The sequence below is a fragment of the Danio aesculapii genome, chromosome 12 (genome assembly GCF_903798145.1).
Source record: "Danio aesculapii chromosome 12, fDanAes4.1, whole genome shotgun sequence".
Classification (NCBI taxonomy): domain Eukaryota; kingdom Metazoa; phylum Chordata; class Actinopteri; order Cypriniformes; family Danionidae; genus Danio; species Danio aesculapii.
The window spans coordinates 42,353,138-42,378,266 of record NC_079446.1 but is presented as its reverse complement, the minus strand read 5'-3'; the positions used below and the strand labels follow the sequence as shown (position 1 = coordinate 42,378,266).

Here is a 25,129-nt window from a genome sequence, read left to right as displayed (position 1 = left end):
ACACAGTTGTCATTAAGAAGGAACATAGAAACATTGTTTGACTAAAATCTAGCAGCTAAATGTGTCTGGAAAAATATTCTAAGAATTTTATTTTCATAAACAGCACGGAGGTGTTCTGATTGGCTGGAGCAGACGTCTCATGTCAGTGTGTTCTAATCATGAATGCACTCTTTCCAGCAATGTTCCTTTTGCATTCACACAGATCAAAATTCTGGTAAATTACCAGTAATGTTACAACTTCTCTTTACAGAAAATTGCGGCAACGAATTTACCGGTACTTTCAAAAAGGGCCAGTTCACACATGATCCCTTTCTGGAAAATTGACGGTAATTTTCCAGAAAGGTTTGTATGTGTGAAAGGGGATATTGTCTTCTGGGAAATATGTATGTATCTTCTGTAGATTCTGATAGGCAGTAATAAATGATAATAAATAAATATTATATTCAGTTGAAGTCATTATTAGCCCTCCTTTTAAATTTTTAAATTTTTTATTCCCCAATTTTGGTTTGACGGAGAAAAGATTTGAACACATTTCTAAACATTTTTAATAACTCATTTCTAATAACTGATTTCTTTTATCTTTGGCATGATAAGTGTACATAATATTTGACTAGATATTTTTCAAGATACTAGTATTCAGCTTAAAATGACATTTAGAGGCTTAATTAATTAGATTAACTAGGAAAGTTAAGATAATTAGGCAAATCTTTGTATAATGATGAATTGTTCTGTAGCCAATCGAAAAAATACATAGCTTAAGGGGGCTAATAATATTGACCTAAAAATGGTTTTTAAAAAAATTAAAAACTGCTTTCATTCTAGCCGAAATAAAACAAATAAGACTTTCTCCAGAAGAAAAAATATTATAGGAAATACTGGGAGAAAATCCTTGCTCTTTTAAACATCATTTGGGAAACACATATATATATATATATATATATATATATATATATATATATATATATATATATATATATATATATATAGTGATAATAACAATAAGAAAAATTCACACATCTATGTTCAGAAGTATACATCCCTGGCTCCTATTCCTATAGTGAGCATATACTGTAGTTCTATACATGTCATTTTTATACTGATTGAACTAGAAGATTTTAACTCATTCTTTATCTGTATTGTCACATTGTTTATTTATAATTTGTTCTGAACAGTTAAACTGAGCACAGCTCTTCAGGAAAATCCACAAGTTATTTGGGTTTTCAGCTTTTTTTGCGTATTTGATCCTTTTCCAAAAATGACTGTAAGATTTTGAGATCCGTCATTTCACACTAAGGACTCTGAGATTATTATTTGTAGCTATTACAGAGATTCAAACACTCACTGAAACAGATCCAGAAGGAAAAAAAGATGCTTTAACTGGGGGGAGAAAAAACCCTTTATGAATTAGAAAATCAGGGCAAATGTTACTTATTATTATTGTCTACTATAGGAAATATGTATGTATATTCTGTAGATTCTGATGGGCAGTAATAAAGGAAAATAAATATATATTATATTCAGTTGTTATTATTAGTTTTCCTGTTAAATTTCAATTCTTTTTTATTATTTTCCCCAATTTTGGTTTGACAGGAAAATTTACCACGTCTTAACTTTTATTGATAACTAATTTCTAATAGCTGATAAGAGCCATGATAAAAGTACATAATCTTTTACTACATATTTTTCAATACTAGTATTCAGCTTAAACTGACATTTAAAGGCTTAACTAGATTAATTAAGTGAACTAGGCAAGTTAGGGCAATCAGGGAAATCACTGTATTATGATGATTTGTTCTGTAGCCAATGGAAAAAAATACAAAGCTTAAGGGGGGGAAATAATATTGACCTTAAAATGGCTTAACCAAAATTAAAAACTGCTTTTATTCTAGCCGAAATAAAACAAATAAGACTTTCTCCAGAAGAAAAAATATTGTAGGAAATACTGTGAAAATTTCATTGCTCTGTTAGACATAATTTGGGAAATATAAACAAATAATAATAATAATAATAATATAATAATAATAATAATAATAATAATAATAATAATAATAATAATAATAATAATAATAATAATAATGATAATAATAATTCACGCATCTTCACTATGTTTAAAAATATACACCCCTGGCTTCTTTTTCTTCTGGAGCATATAGTGTAGTTCTATACAAGTCATTTATCTACTGATTGAACTAGAAGATATTAACTCATTCTTTATCTCTATTGTCACATTGCTCATTTATTCATGCTGTCATTGAGTATTTCAGTGATTTGCCCTCCTCCGTCTGCTCTATGCATACTAAATCAATCTTCAGTGTTTTGTTCGTGACATTTTGATCGGTCATGACCCTTCACCCGCTGTTATGGGACCCATGAAATCCTTTAAGTACAGCCCTCACTTTTGATCCACAGGTTTAAAAGGTGAGGGATGAAAAGTCAAGAGTTAAACAGGGCTGGATCAAGTGGAATTATAACAATGAATGCCAGAATCCTGCTGTGAATACTAAACCTGTAAAGGTGATACATGTACAACCGAAAAAATACCAGGTCCTATGATTTAGATTTTGTGTATAACATTTATTATATTATATTATATTATATTATATTATATTATATTATATTATATTATGTTTATATTATATTATATTATATTATATTATATTATATTATATTATATTATATTATATTATATTATGTTATATTATATTATATTATATTATATTATATTATATTATATTATATTATATTATATTATGTTTATATTATATTTGTTTATATTATATTTGTTTATATTATATTATATTACATCACATTACATTACATTATATTATATTATATTATATTATATTATATTATATTATATTATATTATATTATATTATATTATATTATATTATATTATATTTATATTATATTTGTTTATATTATATTTGTTTATATTATATTATATTACATTACATTACATTACATTATATTATATTATATATATTATATTATATTATATTATATTATATTATATTATATTATATTATATTATATTCATTCATTCATTTACTTTTCGGCTTAGCCCCTTTAATAATCAGGGGCCACCACAGTGGATTGAACCACCAACTTATCAAGCATATGTTTTACGCAGGGATGCCCTTCCAGCTGCAACCCATCACAGGGAAACTCCTACACACTGTCATTTACACACATACACTACAGACAATTTAGCTTACCCAATTTACCTATACCACATGTCTTTGGACATGGGGCTCGAACCAACGACCTTCTTGCTGTGAGGCAATTGTGCTACCCACTGTGCTACCGTGCTGCCCTTATGTATATCAATCAACTATTTAAATAAAAAACATCACAATTTAACACACACCAATCATCTTACAAATCCCATAGATTATTAATTTTGTATGTTATAATATTCCATTTTATTGAATAAACTATTTCACAGTTGAAGGCAAAATTATTAGCCGTCCTGTTAATTCAAATTCAGATATTTCCCAACAGATCTTTAACAGAGCAAGGAATTTTTCACAGTATTTCCGATAATATTTTTTCTTCTGGAGAAAGTTTTATTTGTTTTATTTTGGCTAGAATAAAAGCAGCTTTTTTAAAAGTCCCCTTAAAAAAATATTTGTTTTTGATAGTCTACAGCAGTGGTTGTCAAAGTGGGGGTTGGGACCCCCCGAGGGGTCGCGAGACAATGAAGGGGGGTCGCCTGGTGATTTCCAAAAATGTATTTATTTTTATTAAACCATAAGAATTACCATATTTATCCATAAACTACTAAAGAGAAAAAATTGTCATTTATAGTTACTATATACTACATGGTTACCATATAGTTACTATAGTAGGTTATAGTTGCTAGTTCTATTGGATTGCGACCCCTGGGGTAATTACATTATACTAAAGACACAGCAATAGCAGCAGATTGATTTTATAACACCAGGTTAAACTTTTTGGCACATTTACAGCACTGACATACATAAAAAAAAAATTAATCGAAGAATAGACTTGGGTCTATTGGTGTGTGTGCGCCATTGCATTATAACCACTGTATTTATAACCACCTCAGAGGATATTGGGGGTCGCGAGTCACTGGCATTGTCATTTTGGGGGTCGCAGGCTGAAAAGTTTGGGAACCCCTGGTCTACAGAACAAACCACTGTTACACAATGATTTGCCTAATTAAGCTAACTTGCCTAATTAACCTAGTTAAGTCTTTAAATGTCACTTTAAGCTGAATACTAGCATCTTGAAAAATATCTAAATATTATTTACTGTCATCTTGGCAAAGAGAAAATAATTAGAAATTATTATTAGAAATGAGTTATTAAAACTATTATGTTTATAAATGTGCTGAAAAAAATATTCTCTCCATTAAACAGAAATTGGGAAAAAACATACAGGGCAGCTAATAATTCTGACTTACAACTGTATGTAAGGGTGTGCACGTTGAACTCACCCAGCAGAATGAGGATGCAGAGCAGTATGGCGATGAGAGCTCCAGTGCTGAGTCCTGCGGAGGACAGAAACGCTTCGCTCTGGCAGATCTTCAGCCTGGTGCCCCTTTGACAGGAACAAACCCGGAGCGTGAGGGTCCCGGTGCTGCTCAAGACAGGTTCTCCGTCGTCCCACACGACCACCGGCAGCTCGTACAGCTCCTGGGTCAGTCTGTGGAAGCGGCGGCGGGCCGTGATGCTGGCAGTGCTGTCTGAACATGCACACAAAGGCACACACACGCACGCACACAGAGAGAGATCATGGTCAGACCAACATTTCTTCCAGGAGAACCATATTTTAAAGTTTGCATGAACTTTTGTTTATCCATTTATTTTCCTTCGTCTTAGTCCCTTATTTATCAGGGCTTGCCACAGCGGAATGAACCGCCAACTTATCCAGCATATGTTTTATGCAGCAGATGCTCTTCCAGCCGCAACCTAGTTCTGGGAAACATCCATACACTCTCACATTTACACACACACTCATACACTATGCCCCATTTAGTTCATCCAACTCGTTACTAACAACTTTATCTAAATAATTGGTAACTATTAGTTTAACAGTTTAAGTCATTATTATAAATAGTAGTTATATAGTATATAGGTGATGTCTATGTGTACATGTTCAGTGAATTTGAAATAAACCTTTGATTCAGTATGTTGATTTACTTCCAACTAAAACACAATAATAAATAGAGCGCGGGGCTCTCTTTTAATGTATCAATCCCTCATAGCAAACTAATAGCATAAGTGGCGTAGCGGGAGAGCCTCTGTTGTCTACCCCCCACTTTTCAGTATTATGAGCATTTCCACCCCCCCCCCCCCCGGGCTTTCAGTTAGCGATCGCCATCCACCCCCCACTTTTTGGTTTTACGATCAATTCCAAATACCCTTCCACCACCACCCCCCCCTTCACCTGCTGCCCTCATCTATAACCCTTATAGATCTATAACTTTCAGAAATTTCCCAATTTCTGTTCAATGAATAGAAGTTTTTTTTCAGCACATTTATAAACTTAATAGTTTTAAAAACTCATTTCTAATAATAATTTCTATTTATTTTCTCTTTGCCAAGATGACAGTAAATAATATTTAGATATTTTTCAAGATGCTAGTATTCAGCTTAAAGGGACATTTAAAGACTTAACTAGCTTAAGTAGGAAAGTTAGGGTAATTAGGCAAATCATTGTATAACAGTGGTTTGTTCTGTAGACTATCAAAAACAAATATTTTTTTAAAGGGGACCTTAAAAAAAGCTGCTTTATTCTAGCTGAAATAAAACAAATAAGACTTTCTCCAGAAGAAAAAATATTATCGGAAATACTGTGAAAAATTCCTTGCTCTGTTAAACATCTGTTGGGAAATATCTGAATTTGAATTCACAGGACGGCTAATAATTTTGCCTTCAACTGTGAAATAGTTTATTCAATAAAATGGAATATTATAATATACAAAATTAATAATCTATGGGATTTGTAGGATGATTGTTAAATTGTGATGATTTTTTGCGCTACACCGCTGGGTGTGCACTCTGTGTAAAGCTCCACAATTAAACATTAAAAGATTGTGATGTCAATTCAAACCTGCGTAACATGAATGATAAATGATAATGATTTGCATATGTTTATTATTCCTTTGAAGCGCTGCATTCAAATGTGAGTTTGATCGAGATATTCTGTTTTTACACTTTTTCAGTTAATTAATAACATTGAAAGAACACAGTAGTACTGGGATTTCAGTTTATAGTTCAGATATAAACTAATGTTTATGATAAAGATTAAAATCACTGTTTAATGGAACTTGACGCTGATGAATGTTGTAGCAATTACATTGTGTAACCAACGGACAGCGACAAACAACCATCAAAATATGTCACTGAATAAGTTTTCAACAATGATCCACCTATAATGAAACATGAAGTTTTATGTGTGAATTGTTGAATCACTAGTTAAAAATAAATATGATATGTTGTAGAAGATTTACATACATACATACATACATACAGTTGAAGTCAGAATGTTTAGCCCCCCTTTGATTTTTTTCTTTTTTTAAATATTTCCCAAATATGTTTAACAGAGCAAGGAAATTTTCACAGTATGTCTGATAATATTTTTTCTTCTGAAGAAAGTCTTATTTGTTTTATTTCGGCTGGAATAAAAGCAGTTTTAAATTTTTAAAAGCCATTTTAAGGTCAAAATCATTAGCCCCTTTAAACATTATTTTTTTTACAATGGTCTACTTAACAAACCATCATTATACAATAACTTGCCTAATTACCCTATCCTGCGTAGTTAACCTAATTAACCTAGTTAAGCCTTTAAATGTCACCTTAAGCTGTTTAGAAGTGTCTTGAAAAATATCTAGCAAAATATTATTTACTGTCATCATGGCAAAGATAAAATAAATCAGTCATTAGAAATGAGTTATTAAAACTATTATGTTTGGAAATGTGTTGAAAAAAAAATTCTCTCCATAAAACAGAAATTAGGAAAAAAATAAACAGGGCTTATAATTTAGGGGGGCTAATAATTCTGACCTCAACTGTATATACATGCATACATAAAAATATTAAATTAACCTCGTCAAGAAAATAAATTAATAAATAGAATAAGTATAAAATAAAATAAAAGGTTGTCAAACATATTGTCTCAATAATGCATAACCTCTAGAATTATGTAAATGTTTAATTATGGATAATTATGTTGTTGTTGTGGAGAAAGCCAGCCATTTACTCCTTTTCAAAGATCTCTTTTTGTAATTGAAGTGCATGTGTCATCTTTTCCATTTTCTCAACTTTTTTTATTTTTTATTTTGAACCATTCGTCTTTAGTTGGTGGGTCTTCTTTATACCCTTTCCGAGTTATAGCTTGTTGCAAATAATATCTTACATTTTAAGATTCAAAATAAAACTTTTCTATTATTTTGACCATATCTGTCTGACAGAATTCTGCTGTGATTCAACTACATGCGCTTGGACATTGTTATCATAGAAAACATGTAAAAAGAAAAACAGACAAAGTGTGAAAAGTGTTTCAAGGGAGTTGATTTTCTGAAAGTCCGAAGGGCTAAAAGGGAAGAAACACAAAAGGAAAATAAATGATAAAAGAACAATGAGCGAATCACTTAAAACGAGGACTGAAAATGAATAAAAGAAGAAAACGAGGAAAATCTGAGTTTGAAAGGCAGATGTAATGAGAGCGAGCCATAACAGATGAAGATAAAGACAGCGACTAACAGCAAAAACAGAGAGCGAGAAAGAGGGCAGATGAGAGATCATTATATTAAATTAGTCTGGTTTGAGCACAGGCCGCTCTCTGCCCGAGTGTGCCGTTTCAGAGCATTTAGGAGCTCCATTCCCATTGATGGGCTTTTAATGGGAGAACTCACATTCTCTGAGCCCTGAACACATGAGGTCCGTCTAATACTGGCCGCCGACAGCACAGCGAGCAAAGCTCTTAACCCCAGAATCAAGCTAATGAGTCTCTATCTCGCTCTTTCTGAACTTCATCACATCCTCCAGCTATGCCTGAGTTTCTGAGCATGGACACGGTGAAGAAGAAATCAAATGAAATTGAGAAGTTGAGGGAAAAAAAGAAAGAAAAAATCAAAAGATGAGAGAGAAAAATATATACATATTTTCTAAAAAGGGCGACACGGTGGCACAGTGGGTAGCACGATCGCCTCACAGCAAGAAGGTCACTGGTTTGAGCCTCGGCTGGGTCAGTTGGCATTTTTGTGTGGAGTTTGCATGTTCTCCCCGTGTTGGCGTGGGTTTCCTCCGGGTGCTCCAGTTTCCCCCATAAGTCCAAAGACATGTGGTATAGGTGAATTGGGTATGCTAAAACTGACCGTAGTGTATGTGTGTGAATGGCGTCATGGTGGAGCAATGGATAGCACAATCGCCTCTCAGCAAAAAGGTCGCTGGTTTGAGCCCCTGGTTTCCCGAACAGTCCAAAGACATGCTCTTTGCGTGAATTGAATAAACTAAATTGACCGTAGTGTATGTGTGTGAATGAGTGTGTATAGATGTTTCCCAGTGATGGGTTGCAGCTGGAAGGGCATCCACTGTGTAAAACATATGCTGGATAAGTTGTCGGTTCATTCCGCTGTGATGACCCCTGATTATTAAGGGACTAAGCCGAAAAGAAAATGCTGAATGAATGATTTTCTAAAAAACACACACATATTGGTAAGCGGGGGTTAAATATTCAGTGAATCATACATTTAACAGAATTTCAACAGCAAAGATTCATTCAAGAATGAAACTACTAACCATCTATATGAGTGAGTCATTGAATCATTTAAACAATGAATTAATTTTAAAAACACAGATTCGATAAATGAGTCATTCATTCAATCGATTCGTTCAAAAATATGTATTCAAAGAATGAACCATGCAACTTTCTTTGCAAATGAGTAATCGAATCCTTTAGTAAGTAACTGAATCATTTAACTGTTTTGTTTAGAAACGTATATTAATTAAAGCAGATTGGAACAAGACAAGCAGGTATCTTATTAAGTGAATCACTGAATTATTCAAACAATCAATTCCTTAGAAAACACATATTGAATCAAGACCTAATCAGTTATCTTCATAAATAAGTCATTCAACAATGAAAGAAACACAAAGAAATTCAGGAACAAAACAAGTGACCAAAGTTGTGGGTAAGTCATTGAATCATTCACTCAACCAATTCATCCAACAGCACTGATTCATTCAGGAATTAAAAAGGTGTCTTCCTTTATAAATGAGTCACTGAATCATTCATTCAACTGATTCATTATGATTTATTCAGAAATTTCATCAGATTCAACTGATTCGTTCAAAGGCACTGATCGATTCAGGAATTTTATTAGATTAAATAATCTAATCTGACGAAATGTATCAAATCAAAATAATATACTTTTGTCATTATTGCAATAAATATTGAGCATTGCAATATTATGAACTGTTGAACTGGATTTTTGTCAGCAATTACATTAAGAATCATTCATTCAACCAAATCATACAACAGCACTGATTCATTTAGGACCATCTATCGACGGTCTATCACTAAGCGACCATCTATCACCAAGACAGTGAATCAATCACTGCATATACTAAGCAGGACTTGATCTCTGTTTTTTTTTCTTGCCAGACATGACATGTTAATACAGAATATACAAAATGGAACATATTTTATATGCCTTGCCTCAATGAAAAGAATTTACTGCCAGCACAACATAAAATACCTGAACATAAACCACATTCCTGCACCCTACTGAGTCCCATAAATAATCACAGACAAACTACAGAGAACACGCTTTTCTGCACTATGTACTGTAATATATGATCAAAAGAGAGAACGAGAAACAGAGAAAACAACTGAGATATGAGGATTCAAATACTCCCTTATGAATTTGTTTACGCATGACACCAAAAAATCTTGCTTACAGAATCAGAAATGTAAGAATGTCCAAAGAGTTTATACATTATTTATTTATTTTCATTCTTCGCAACTTTAGTTTCTTGACTGATGTTGTTTTTTTCTTGAGGTCTGAAGGTATCAAAAGAAACTTCCATATGCTAAATAAATAAATAAATAAATAAATAAATAAATAAATAAATAAATAAATAAATAAAATAAAATAAAAATTAAATTAAATTAAATTAAATTAAATTAAATTAAATTAAATTAAATTAAATTAAATTAAATTAAATTGTCACGGTGGCGCAGTAGGTAGCACAATCGACTCATAGCAAGAAGGTCACTGGTTCGAGCCCCGGCTGGGTCAGTTGGCATTTCTGTGTGGAGTTTGCGTGTTCTCCCCGTGTTCTTGTGGGTTTCCTCCAGGAGCTCCGGTTTCTCCCATAGTCCAAAGACATGCAGTATAGGTGAATTGGGTAGGCTAAATTGTCCATAGTGTATGTGTGTGAATGAGTGTGTATGGGTGTTTCCCAGTGATGGGTTGCAGCTGGAAGGGCATCCACTTTTTTGTTCAATTTTGGTGAGCCTGTGTGAATTGTAGCCGCAGTTTCCATTCTTAGCTGACAAGAGTGGCACCCGGTGTGGTCTTCTGTTGCTGCAGCTCATCCGCCTCAAGGTTTAACGTGTTGTGCATTCAGAGATGCTCTTCTGCATACCTCAGTTGAAATGAGTGGTTATTTGAGTTACTGGTTGCCTTTCTATCAGCTCAAACCAGTCCATTCTCCTCTGACCTCTGGCATCAATAAGGCATTTGTGCCCACAGAACTGCCGCTCACTGGATATTTTCTTTTTCAGACCATTCTCTGTAAACCCTAGAAAAGGTTGTGCGTGAAAATCCCAGTAGATCAGCAGTTTCAGAAATACCACCAGCACGTGTGGCACCAACAACTATGCCACGTTCAAAGTCCCTTAAATCACCTTTCTTCCACATTCTGATGCTTGGTTTGAACTGCTGCAGATTGTCTACATGCCTAAATGCATTGAGTTGCTGCCAAGTGATTGGCTAATTAGAAATTTGTGTTAACGAGCAGTTGAACAGGTGTCCACAATAAAGTGGCCGGTGAGTATATATGTATGTTTAACCAGATAAAAAACCCATTGAGATCAAGATCTCCACAACACATGACTTATGAAAAAAATAAAATAAAATAATAATAATAATATTAATATTAATGCAAAAATGCAAGTTAATATAAAAAACACGTTAAACAAAATTATACACTAAATAAAATTTATGCTAAATATAATATAATATAATATAATATAATATAATATAATATAATATAATATAATATAATATAATATAATATAATATAATATAATATAATATAAACATAATATAATATAATATAATATAATATAAACATAATATAATATAATAAAATATAATATAATATAATATAATATAATATAATATAATATAATATAATATAATATAATATAATATAATATAATATAATATAATAAAAGTTGCATTTAAAGATTAGTTACAATATGATTAATTATTATTATATAATAATTATTCAGATTTTCATACAGTAAGTTGCTAAAACATACGGGCCCTTAAAGCCAATGTCATGCACTCTCATAAAAAAAACTTCTCAGGACATAAACTACCAAAGAAAAGGCCATTCCCCAGACTTTACTTAAAACAAATAAAGGGAGAGGGGTTTAGCCTGGTAGATAGGGAAAGATTTTTGTCTTGGTTTATGTTGACGTGTCATCCTATCCTCGCCCGCTGTTGGCTGACAGCACGCTGTCTCTAATTGCACCACAACACTGCTCAAACTGACATGTGAGAAAATAAGCTGTATGTTCAGGACACAAAAGAGAGAGTCAAACCACCACCTTCACATCTGTCAACATTTCAGTCCCAAAAAACAACAGACCAGCTACTGATTTTGGGTGAAAATAGCTCTTATTTATTGTTTTCACACACCTTCAGTGGAATTCATTTAGATTAGTTATATAACATTCTTATGCAAATAAGATGCTCCATGATTGGCGGTCAGCACTCCACAGCCAATTAATTTGATTTCAATTGTCTGCTTCACTCAGCTGTGTTAAAAGAGTCAATGTCTTACAATGTATTCAACTCTACATAGGTAAACACAAACATCTAAGTTATTCACTGCAGTTTAATTGGACACTTTTGAAATATGTATGCTTTATGAGATCATTTTAGTAATATAAAAAAAAAAACAGGTGATAACTCAAGCTGCTCTGTTGCCATCTGTACCATTCTTTCTTCAGTCTCTTCAACAGTTCACTGGCTGCACTTGTTTTCTTTTCCATTACTTTGTCGCTTTTAATATGGTTTAGAGCAGGACTTTGGGGCTGCCATTTCATGATTTTCAGCTTCAAGAAACTGCTTCATTCAACCCAGGCTCATTCTGAAAATGTACCTCTACAGACGTTTCTGGAGATTGCGAAATACATCCCGGCGGTACGTTTTTCTGCAGTTTTTGTTTTCACGAATCCACGAGAGGCTGCTGTGTACGCTTTTTGAGATCTCAAATTTCCCTCGCCAGAAGCTGCTGTCGACTGACTTTTTGACAGACTTTTTGACTTGCTGAGCGATCGTTCGACTGGCCCACCCTCCCCCTTCCCTAAACCCAACCAATTTTATCGATTGACCCGCCCACCCACTTCCCTAAACCCAACCAACACGTTTCAAAAGCAATCCAAAAAATTAAAAGCCCTTGTCTGATTTTTTTACCACGTTTTTAGATTTTACCACATTCTCACTCTGCTATTTACTTGTTTCTTTTATTTTTTGGATTCTGTTTTTGTCTTGCCTGCTTTCTGGAACCGCTATTCACCGGACTCAAACCCAGTCATGGTGGTCAACTCCTCTCTGCGTCTCAAGTCTGCCGATGTACAAGGCACGCTAACGGGACAAACCGGTTGCAGCCGGAATGCCGTCCATACGGAGGTAAGCAGTCAGCTGGTAAGCGTGAAAAGGAACGGCGTCACACCGCCCCATGGCGTTCGTTTAAAACAAATGAAATGCAGCCATACGTACCTCTGGCTATGTAATTCGCGTACTGTAGGTCTATGTTTTCAGAATGAGCCTGTCTTGGCTTTATTAGTTTTACTGTGTAAAAGATAATTGTCCTGCATGAAAATGATTAGATGTCATTGTCCAACTAAGTTGATAACATTCAGCGCTAGCTAGGTTGATAGTTGGTAGCCTGATCTCATGAGCAAACGCAACTACTTTACATTTTGTCAGTTTAGTGGCTAATTTGTACAAACTCATATTCAGCTGACTGAAAATGTTACTTTTTTAAAAGCAGGCTTGGCATCAACCCCCCCCCCCCTCCCCTAATTGGGGGACAAGCAAACTGTGCAACAATATCTGAATGAAATCACACAATTCATACTAATTAGCTATTAAATCAAAAAGTTACGAATTGACGGGAGATAGTGTTCTTACTTCATCTTTCTTTTATTTCTATAATGCTTCTTACAATGTAGATTGTCTCAAAGCAGATTAACAGATGAAGTTCTAGTAAATTAAATGCTTCAGTTCAGTTATCACAGTTTCAGTTCGATTATTAACGTGCATTTTAAAGTGTTGCGTGAAATTTACGTTATGGAAATGTCAAATTTTAAAGTAAAATCCCTAAATTTGCTAAATATTTTTTAATACTTACTTGAGATGGTTTTGAAATTATGTCAAAAGTGTTAATGTGAATAAAGGGAGATGGAAACACATTTGCTAAATAATCCTGTTGTGAACATACCGACCATGTTTATCTTTTTTTACTGTTGGTTGCTAGGTTACCAATACTACAGTTAGCCCCTCTAACAACTTTATGGAAATGCACCTAATTCACATTTGAGTTTTTCTTTTTTGCAGACTTTAAAAAGATTTGCTTCGCATTAAGATGAATACTGGGCTACTGTCACTTTTTTATTGACATTTGACTCACATTAACAATTTTTTGACACACTTTATTTTGATGGTCCATTTGATGCCAAGTTACATTGCATCTACATGCCAAATAATTCTCATTAGATTATAATTAGACTGTTAGGTTGACCTATAGCGCATGTCTTTGGACTGTGGAGAAAACCACCGTCAACACAGGGAGAACATGCAAACTACACACAGAAATGCCAACTGGCTCAGCTGGGACTTAAACCAGCAACCTTCTTGCTGTGTGGCAACGATGCTAACCACTAAGCCACCATGCCACCCCATCTGAATCATAATAGTTTTAATAATGTCTAATAATTTATTTATTTTGTCTTTGCCATGATGACAGTACTTATTATTTTACTAATTATTTAGCAAGACACTAGTATTCAGCTCAAAGTGCAATTTAAAAGCTTACAATTCTGAAAGAAATCAATAATTCTGACTCATTCAATGTATTTTTGGCTATTTCCAATAGTTTACCTATGCAACATAAAGCATATAGGCATGCATTTCATATACATATAAATGTACAAAAAAATAAACAAAAAACTGCTTATCACACAAATGTTTTGGTAGGACCTTGGTGTGCACGCTGTGTCCCGGCTCAATATTTACACACTTGTTTTAAGTCCATCTTCTTTAATCATTTATCCTTGTCAGAAGCATCTCCCAATGCAACACGGTTTCTGCACTTGCATTTATTCAAGACGATTTATGTGGAAAGCATCACTGTTACTATGGCTCAAGCTCAAGGTTAGGGATTTGAACAAACTCCAAGCCTAAAATATTAAACTCAAGCACATAATTCATCCTGCAATATTTGTACATGAATAAAACTTCAAACACCATACTGGAGTGTTATTATTCCAAACATTTTCCCTGGCATGTCATGAAACAGGCAGAAAAAAAAAAACATCCTACTGATTTTTTGCACAGTAGAAATAAAAACCACACAAACAACCACACAAAACTGTTTAGCAACCCAGAGAAACACCTCAGCAACAGCATAGTAATGTGCAGGGAGTGCAGTGAGTTAAAGTCAACATAAAAAAGCATGTGCAAAAAAAAAAAAAAAAAAAATAGTATTTTGTTTAAAAAAAGTGCTTTTTTTTAGTATCAACATATTATTTTATGTGTTATATTGTTTTTAAAATGAGTCTGAATTATATATTTTTTCTTTTTAAATTAAGATTTAAAGATTTAATGACTATTTTGGGCATTTTTAAATATAATTTATGCATTTAATACATATTAAATATATATATGCCATTCAAAATCACATTATTAGCACTGAATAAAGCACATGAGGTGTAGCTGAGGTGATCGTTGTCCACTTGTAAGAAAATCATTTGCTGATTTTAATATAGAAATTTCAGGTGTTGGTTAGAACAAAAACTCCTTTTAATATGGAAAAAAAATTCTTCTATCGCCTGCAGTTACTTTTTGTTAGAAATGGTTCAAATCAGCCTTAAATCAGCCTCCATAGTCAGGCACACTCACGCCAATCTGGCAACCTGTGCTTGTGTGGACTCCTCAGAGGAGGAGCCGAGTGAAATTGTGTTTTGATCCAGGAGTGCAATACCTAGTTCAACCACTGGGTGTCAAACTTACATACTGCACCTTTAATATTATTTCTGCTGTATGAGAAAAAGGTAATGCTCATAAAGATATAAAACATACAGGCATTTTCACTAAAACCCTCATCTAAACAAAATTTTCCACTATATATAAGCAGTGTATTTGTGTGTGTGTGTGTGACTCTGACTGCGTTATTAAAGTACTGAAATAAAGTATGAAATAAAGCAAGTAAAAATCCGATGCATTCTCTTCCCCTTTAGCTCATCTGTCAGAAACTCAAATTTATCTTTCCACTTAAACAACTAAAACTGAGCATAAAAATGATCAACTGGAAGCCATAAAATGCTGCTTTCACTGGGAAAACAGCCACTGTCTGTCACAAAACAACACTTCAACCTTCAGCGCAGTGGCAGATTTCTGACTGACACTCTGACTAATTAAAATTCCCAAATATCATCAGGCTGACAGCAACAGCTTTCAACTCCTCTGTACTAGAAAGGTCTTTCTCGATGCAAGCGCGCAAAAAAAGATGCCTTCAGAAATCAATCGATCTATTAAAGTAACTGGGTCGTTCAGAGATCTGAGAGCTGGTTTAATTGCCTGATTAAAAAAAAAAAGGGAAAAAAAAAAGAAAATGTCACTGCGTTGATTTGGCACCAAGACAAGGATCAAGGGAACACTAATTCTGAGTAATTGTGAGGTTAGGCCATTTTTCTTGCTCAAATTCAGCGTCTGTTGTGAATAAATACATAAAGCTGATTCTTTGAGGCAGAACTCATGAAAAAAACAACAAAAGGTGCCAGACGAGGAGACCTAATTTAGTTTGAACATCTTTGTTTGGCTAAAATCATGCAGGTCTGTGCCAGAAAGCTACTTGATATGAGAAGCTTCTTTTAAAATGCTGCATTCGATGTGCCATTTGAGGATGTGTTTATTTACTTATTTATTTATTTCTTTATTTAATTTTATATAAACCATATATAAATAAAAATAAATAAATTAATTAATTAAAATATGTAAAAAATAAAATGTGTTTGTATATGGAAAAACATATATTGAACAAAGTATAATTTTTCTTTCTCGTTACTTCATAATGTATAACTTTTTATATTTTTTTAGCATGAAACTTTCTATATAGACCACAGTAAAGTTTAAAGCAGTGTTTCCCAACCCTGTTCCTGGAGGCACACCAACAGAACATATTTTGGATGTCTCCCTTATCTCACCCATTCACTTCAGGTTTTGGAGTCTCTTCTAATGTTTTTGTGAGTTGATTCAGGTGTGTTGGATTAGGGAGAGCTTGAAAATGTGTACTGTTGGTGTGCCTTCAGGAACAGGGTTGGGAAACAATGGATTAAAGTGTCTTCTTTACAATGATACCTAATGTCTGTTTGTAGCTCACTGGGGTTAAAAACTGTTACTGTTACCAGGGCCGGAGTGGGACTCCTTTTCAGCCCTGGGCTTTCAAGCCTTAGACCGGCCCACTTCAGTTCACGACTGACTATATTAAAATAACGTAATTTCCAATTGAGTGCTTCACAGTTAAGATTTATTTGAACAGTTGATACATTGTAATTTTTAACAGTATCAGAATCTATTTTCTGTAAGAATTAGCGCTTATGTTGGAGAAAAGTCCTTACCCCAGGTGGAGGAGTTTAAGTATCTCGGGGTTTTGTTCACGAGTGAGGAAAGGATGGAACGTGAGATTGACAGGCGGATTGGTGCAGCGGCAGCAGTAATGCGGTCGATGTACCGGTCCGTTGTGGTGAAGAAGGAGCTGAGTCGAAACGCAAAACTCTCGATTTACCGGTCAATCTATGTTCCTATTCTCACCTATGGTCATGAGCTTTGAGTCATGACCAAAAGGACAAGATCTCGGATACAAGCAGCCGAAAAGAGTTTCCTTTAAAGGGTGGCAGGGTGCGAAGCTCTGACACCCGGGAGGAGCTCGGAGTAGAGCCACTGCTCCTCCACATTAAGAGGAGTCAGCTGAGGTAGCTCGGGCATCTGTTTCGGATGCCTCCTGGACGCATACCTAGGGAGGTGTTCCAGGCATGTCCCACCGGGAGGAGGCCTCGGGGAAGACCCAGGACACGCTGGAGGGACTATGTCTCTCGGCTGGCCTGGGAACGCCTCCGGATCCCCCCGGAGGAGCTGGAGGAAGTGTCTGGGGAAAGGGAAGTCTGGGGTTCTTTCCTAAGACTGCTGCCCCCGCAACCCGGTCTCGGAAAAGCAGCAGAAAATGAATGAATGAATGAATTAGCGCTCATAAATATCCAAACCTTGAAACACTTTTTGAAGGCAAGTTTTAGTATAAAACAAATAATGTCGCATTACCAGGCTATCCAGCGTTTCCTCCAGAGTTTCATCTAATTTCGGGTGTTTCATTTTTAACTTTCGACTTTTGTTTTAATTGAGTTTGATACTGTGTGGCGAACAAGACATACACATAACACATTTATTTATTAATTTTATTTTATACACTATATATAAATAAAAATAAAAAAATAAATAGTATGCTTATTATTTTATAATTAATATTATAGTTATTTACTTATTTAATAAATACATTGAATTATTTATTTATTTATTTTTAAAAGTTAGTAGATGCCAATGTCAAAAATGTGTTTTCAATTAGTAATAATATGCTATAAAAATAAAATAATAAATATTATTATTATTAGTAGTAGTAGTACTCTTTTTATTATTGAAATAATAATAATAATAATAATAATAATAATAATAATAATAATAATAATTATTATTATTATTATTATTATAAGTATTATTATTTTTAACATTATAAAATAATAAAAATACTTCTACTACTACTACTACTACTACTACTAATAATAATAATAATAACAATAGACATCAAACTTGTTCTTCAAATTATTATTAAAAAAACCTTTATCTTTTCTATATATTTTATAACCATCCATTTTAAATTAATACAATTGAAACAATTTAAATCCCCGATTTACCCATAAAAAACAGCACACAAACATGTTTACCCTTTTTCTCTCTCCCTCAGAATAAGTTGCAAAAGTCCAGCTATGTGACACTATAGCTAACAATGGCTTAGCAGAACATGTGCTGTTTTCTCAGTGACTGTCAGAAGCATGTGAATATTTCATAGCTCTGGATGAATACTTTAAACCTGTATTTTCCAACATCGTTCCTGGAGGCATACCAGGGATACATTTCGGTCCTCTCCTTTATCTGACCCGTGCATTTCTGCTCTTGAAAGATGTGCTCAAATCAGCTCCTTAACCCTTAACAACAATCCTGACTTTGAATCGTACATTTCAGGCATTACATCTCATGATTCAGTGTTTACATCTCACAATTGCGACTTTACATCCCACATATCTGACTTTACATTTTAAAACTTCAAAAAATGTATCTCATAATTATGTTTACATTTCACAAAATCACTCAACGTGCCCTAGCAACCAAGCAGAACACCCTAGTTACTGTCTGGCAACCTAGTAATTGCCTTACAATTCCAACTTTAAATCTAAAAATTCCGACATTACGTTTAACAATTATTTCTGACTTTACAGCTCAGAATTCAGACTTTTCATCCGACAATTCTGTCTTTAAATATCACATTTTTGACTTTACAACTCATATTTCTGACTTTACTCTTCAGAATTCCAACTTTACATCCCACAAACCTCACATTTTCAAATTTACATCTCACATTTCTGACTTTACACCTCAGAAATCCTAGTTTTCATCCCACAATTCCGACTTTACATCCTACAATTGTGACTACATTTCAGATTTCTAAATTTACACCTCAGAATTCTGACTTTCCGTCCCACAACCACAACTTTATATCCCACAATTCCGACTTTACATCCCACAACTCTGACATTACATCCCACAATTCCAACTTTAAATCTCACATTTCTGACTTTACAACTCAGAATTCCCAGTTTACATCCCACAATTCTGTCTTTAAATCTCACATTTTTGACTTTACAACTCATATTTCTGACTTTACTCTTCAGAATTCCGACTTTACATCCCACAAACCTCACATTTTCAAATTTACATCCCACATTTCTGACTTTACACCTCAGAAATCCTAGTTTTCATCCCACAATTCCGACTTTACATCCTACAATTCTGACTTTACATTTCAGATTTCTAAATTTACACCTCAGAATTCCGACTTTCCGTCCCACAACCACAACTCTCACATTTCTAACTTTACATCTCACATTTCTGACTTTACAGCTCAGACTTCTAACTTTACATCCCACAGTTCCAACTTTAAATCTCACATTTCCAACTTTACATTTCACATTTCTGACTTTACAGCTCAGAATTCCGACTTTCCGTCCCACAAACACAACTTTATATCCCACAATTCCGACTTTACATCCCACAACTCTGACATTACATCCCACAGTTCCAACTTTAAATCTCACATTTCCAACTTTACATCTCACATTTCTGACTTTACAGCTCAGAATTCCAACGTTATATCCCACAATTTCAACTTTAATTCTCACATTTTCAACTTCTCATATTTCTGACTTTACTCTGCAGAATTCCGACTTTACATCCCACAAACCTCACATTTTCAAATTTACATCTCACATTTCTGACTTTACACCTCAGAAATCCTAGTTTTCATCCCACAATTCCGACTTTACATCCTACAATTGTGACTTTACATTTCAGATTTCTAAATTTACACCTCAGAATTCCGACTTTCCGTCCCACAACCACAACACTCACATTTCTAACTTTACATCTCACATTTCTGACTTTACAGCTCAGACTTCTAACTTTACATCCCACAATTTCAACTTCTCACATTTCTGACTTTACAGCTCAGAATTCCGACATTATATCCCACAATTTCGACTGTACATCTCACAACTCTGACATTACATCCCACAATTCCAACTTTACATCCCACAATTGACTTTAAAGTTCATAATTTTGATTTAACATCTGAAAATTACGACTTTATATTTCACAATTCCGAGATTACATCCCATAATTCCAAGTTCACATTTCAGTGTTTACATCCTTCAATTTCTTGTTTTGTAATTTACAGTCCACAATTATAACTTTAAAGTTTACATTACCAACTTTAAATCTCACATCTCTGATACCACATTTAACATTTTTGACTTTACACTCCCCAATTCTGACTTTACATCCCACAATTCTGATTTTAAATCTCACAAAACCACTCCAGGTACCTTAGCAACCCAACAGAACATCATAGTAACAACACTTAATACCCTAGTAACCACACAGCAGCAACCTAGCAGCCATCTAGAAGACTGCTACCAGTGCTACAAGACATTTAATCACGTGACTAGAGATTACTTAGCAGAAAAGCAGCATAATTACACAAAGGCAAAATCAACAGCCTAATGAAGCTTTTGTAATGTGTAATCAACCTACGGAGAGGAAGAAAGAACATTTTGAAAGGAAAAAAAAATAATTATGGGTCCAACATGAAATGAAGTTTACACATCAGAAAAAAATCTTGACAGCCATATTTAAAACAAGCATCAGCTGAAGACTCTATTTAAGGATCACAGTAAAGCCCCAACATACTAATTAATGTCACTTTTAAAATATTGTCTATTACACTATGCCTTTCAGACCACTGTGTTACACCAAGTTTTTTTAGTCATTTCAAATAAAATCGAACTAAACCACGGAGTTATATAAGAGAAATATAAAGCACTTATATCCTGGAGCACACAGTGTGTAAGCAGAGCGATGTGGGCAGGCCTGAAGATCCTGCTGTTTGCCTGAGGGCAATCCACAGCTACGGCAAACAATAAATGTGTGAACGAGAGAGAGTCGAGACAGAGAAATGCCCTGAGCTCTTTTCTTCGAGCACCACTCATGATGCAATACAGACCGGCAGACTTCATTTCCATACTGCTAAATATCACAGTCATTAGACACATTAGATTAAGATACAGCGCTTTAAACTAGTTCAACAAGAGAGAAGCTAAATCAATCTACAGTAGTTCACCTGAAGTCAAGCTATTTTGTTAAGCTTTATATATTTATTTATACACATCATCTACAGAACTAACAAAAAGTAACTACGTTTAATAGATATACACTGTAAGTCTTGGTTTTTCAATGATAATATATTTTTGTTGAGCATATATATTTAATGGAGATGTTGTATCAGTTCTTCTACTTAAAAAAATGTATATTAAATAAAATGAATGTTACAATATTGGCATTGCAGTAATTGTTTTATTTTTCTTTTCTTTTCTTTTTTTACTTTATTCATTGTGTAATTTTTTTTGTGTTATGTCCACATGGCATTATACAGTTTGGGGACTGTTGTTTTGGTTTGCTGGTTTTGTTTCATTGATAGGATACGCGGGTTGGCTGTGTTCATCGTCAATCATTCGCAACACAGACTGATGTTCGATGATGCAATTGAGAGGAGCTCCAATCATTGCGCTGCAGGACGGTAGGATAGTATGTACAGGGTTTCTGCAGATATCATAATGCCAAATGTAAGACTTTTTAAGACCTTTTTAAGACTATTAAGTATTCAATTTAAGACCTATATCACAATACCAAAAATACGCATATACATGAAGAGAAAATGCTAAATCACAAAATTAGTGGTAAAATAAATGTCTTCAAATTGAATAGCACTAAAGATTGGTTAGATGCATCACTGAACTACAGAAAAAACAAACAAAAAACCAAACATCTTAAGGCTGATTTATACTTTCACCTGGCGCCACATCGCGCACCTCACGAAACGGACGAGGCTTTTATACTTGCTGCATTCGCCATTAAGATATTCCTTTAATTGACAGGGGCGGTCAAAAGAAACTGACAGTAAAATCAGACGGATAAACAGAGAAGTAGAAAGTATATGGAACTAGGTCATATCATTAATATCATTGAAGATTTTTAAACTAATTGTTTTTTATTATTTTTATCATTTATTATAATGATTATAAAGACTTTTATAATATTCTGACTTTAAATCCAACAATTTTAAGTTTAAATGCAAAATTTCAACTTTAATTCTGACTTTGCATCTCACAATTTTGACTTTATAACCCCCAATTGCAACTTTAAATGTCAAATTTCGACTTTACACCTCCCAATTCCTACTTTAAACATCAAAATTTTGACATTACATCCCACAATTCCAGCATTAAGTTTCACAATTCCGATATTAAAACTCAAAATATCAACTTTACATTTTACAGTTCTGATTTTACATCCCACACTTCCGAATTTACATCCCACAATTCAGATAAGATATCACAATTCCAGGTGTAAACCCCACAAATCAAAGTTTACATCCCACAATTCAAATTGTATAAATCTCACAATTTGTTGATCTCAAAATGCAGATTTTACATCCCACAATTCCAAATTTACATCAAACTATTCCAGGTTTAAAAATCTAAAATTCTTAATCTCTAAAATGTACATCTCCGTTTATAGAAAAGAATAGCTAAAATAACAACAAATTGAGAGACAAAAACTCAATTCTGAAAAGAATTGCTTATGAACCATTCAAAGTATGTTTGTTTTTTTGTAAATATTCATGAGAACTTCTCTTTGTGTGATTAACAGACCACAATTTAAATTATTGTTCATAGATAACCTTGATCAAAATGACCAAACTATTGAGTTATTTTAAAAATAGTTTGATTCAACCCATAATCACAACATATCCATGAATCACAAACGACTACTCTGATTATCTCTTATAAAAGCACCAAAACCATAATGATGAGATTACAAGCCAATAATAGCGTACACTTCTGTCTGTTTGTCACAAAAAGCTATCAAAGGAGTCCTAGACCTCTCTACTCTCATTAAATTGAAAAGATATCCTGTCCTCATCGTTTATCATGGTCATCTGGTCATTTATAACTTAATGCTTTATCTCCAGACTGCAATGCATTCCCATCATCATCCTGTTAGGAAGTGGCCTTATCATGTTCATTATCATAATAATGATCATAATCAGTGGATAACGACTCATTTCTCCTGTTACTTCTTAGTTTACAGTCTGTCTGGCTTCCTGTCTAGATGCCCACAAGCCGACTGACACCCAATATAAGAAAAGCCTTCTCAGACGCTGGCTGCATATTAAAACAAAGCAGTGTTAGACAAGAGAAACAAATCTCAATAAAGGCATTAAGATGTAGAAAGCTGACGGAAATAGGTTGAGATACTCTTTTGGGGATAGCTGGGAAAAAGGAGGGACACAGATAGATACAGAGTGAGTGAAACAACTAACTATAGATTGAAATTGGATGGGCCTACTATCATTATTATAAAATAATGTCATTGTCAGAAATAAGTACACTTAAAAATGAATCATGATGAACTTTATCTGTAACTTTTTATTTAATTTAATTTGTCAGTTTTTAAAATTTATTTAGTCAGATTCCTTAAAATCTATTTAAATCTATTAATATTGAATAGTTTTAGATTTAATCAGTAAAAAATGAATATGATATAATAATAATAACGATGATAATCATAATAATAATGCCTAACATTTATATATGGCTTTTCAGGACACTCAAATTGGGGGGGGGGGGTATGGGGGGGGGGGGGGGATCTCCTCATCCACCACCAGTGTGCAGCATTTATCTGGATGACATGACAGCAGCCATATTGCACCAGACCCCACACCACACACCAGCTGATTGGTGGAGAGGAGACAGAGTGATAAGCCAATTATGATATGGGGATGGTTAAGCCATGATGGACAGAGGCCAGTGGGCAAAATTAGCCATACAGGATGCCAGGGTTAAACCCCTACTCTTTTTCAAAGGACATCCTGGGATTTTTAATGACCACAGAGAGTCAGGAAATCCGAAAGACAGTGTCTTCATCAATATACTGGGGCGTTAGGACCCACACAGATTGAGCGCCCTCTGCTGGTCTCACTAACACCACTCCAACAGCAACCTAGCTTTCCCATGTAGTCTCCCATCCAGATACTGACTGGGAGTAGCCCTGCTTGGCTTCAGTAGGCAACTATGTGAGAGTGGCAGAGAGCTAGTTGCCAGTATATCTAACTGTAGATTAACAAATGAAACAGATAAGAACAATATTTATGTAATAATATCAATAAATCCTATGTTTTCTAAATTAACATTTGAAACACATTGTTTTTATTGCTATTATTACATAAATATTGTTCTAACATGTTTAATTTATGTTCAATTTACAAATATGCATCACATACAGTTTATTAGTTCAATTATGTTAAAAGTATGTAATCCAATGGGATGGAAATTTTATATACGCAATCAGAAATATAAATCTTATTTGTTAGGCCGAATTATTTTTGTGAGTGTAAAAAATTCCCAAATAAATGAATAGTTCATTTAAAATAATAGCAGGACATGATAATTTTTAAAGACAATTTTTTTTAGTAAAGTAAATATGTAATTTAAATAATACAACAATAAAATAATAATAGTAATAATAAATACTTGGAAAAAATGTACATATAAATATAATATAAATTATATATATATTTATAAATATTTTTTTATATTTACATAATGTTTCAAAACAAATACAATAAACAAATAATACCATACAAAAAACAAATAATAATAATAAATACATAATAAATACATAAATACATAATAAT

The 25,129-nt window shown here is 33.7% G+C and overlaps 1 protein-coding gene across 1 annotated transcript in view; it reads right to left on the bottom strand.

Moving 5' to 3' along the window:
• Positions 1-25,129, bottom strand: part of LOC130238114 (cadherin-18) — a 212,553-nt gene that overhangs the window by 11,843 nt on the left and 175,581 nt on the right. The window contains 1 exon segment of the mRNA XM_056469021.1: positions 4,462-4,706. Within this exon segment, the coding sequence (XP_056324996.1) occupies positions 4,462-4,706 (245 nt within the window).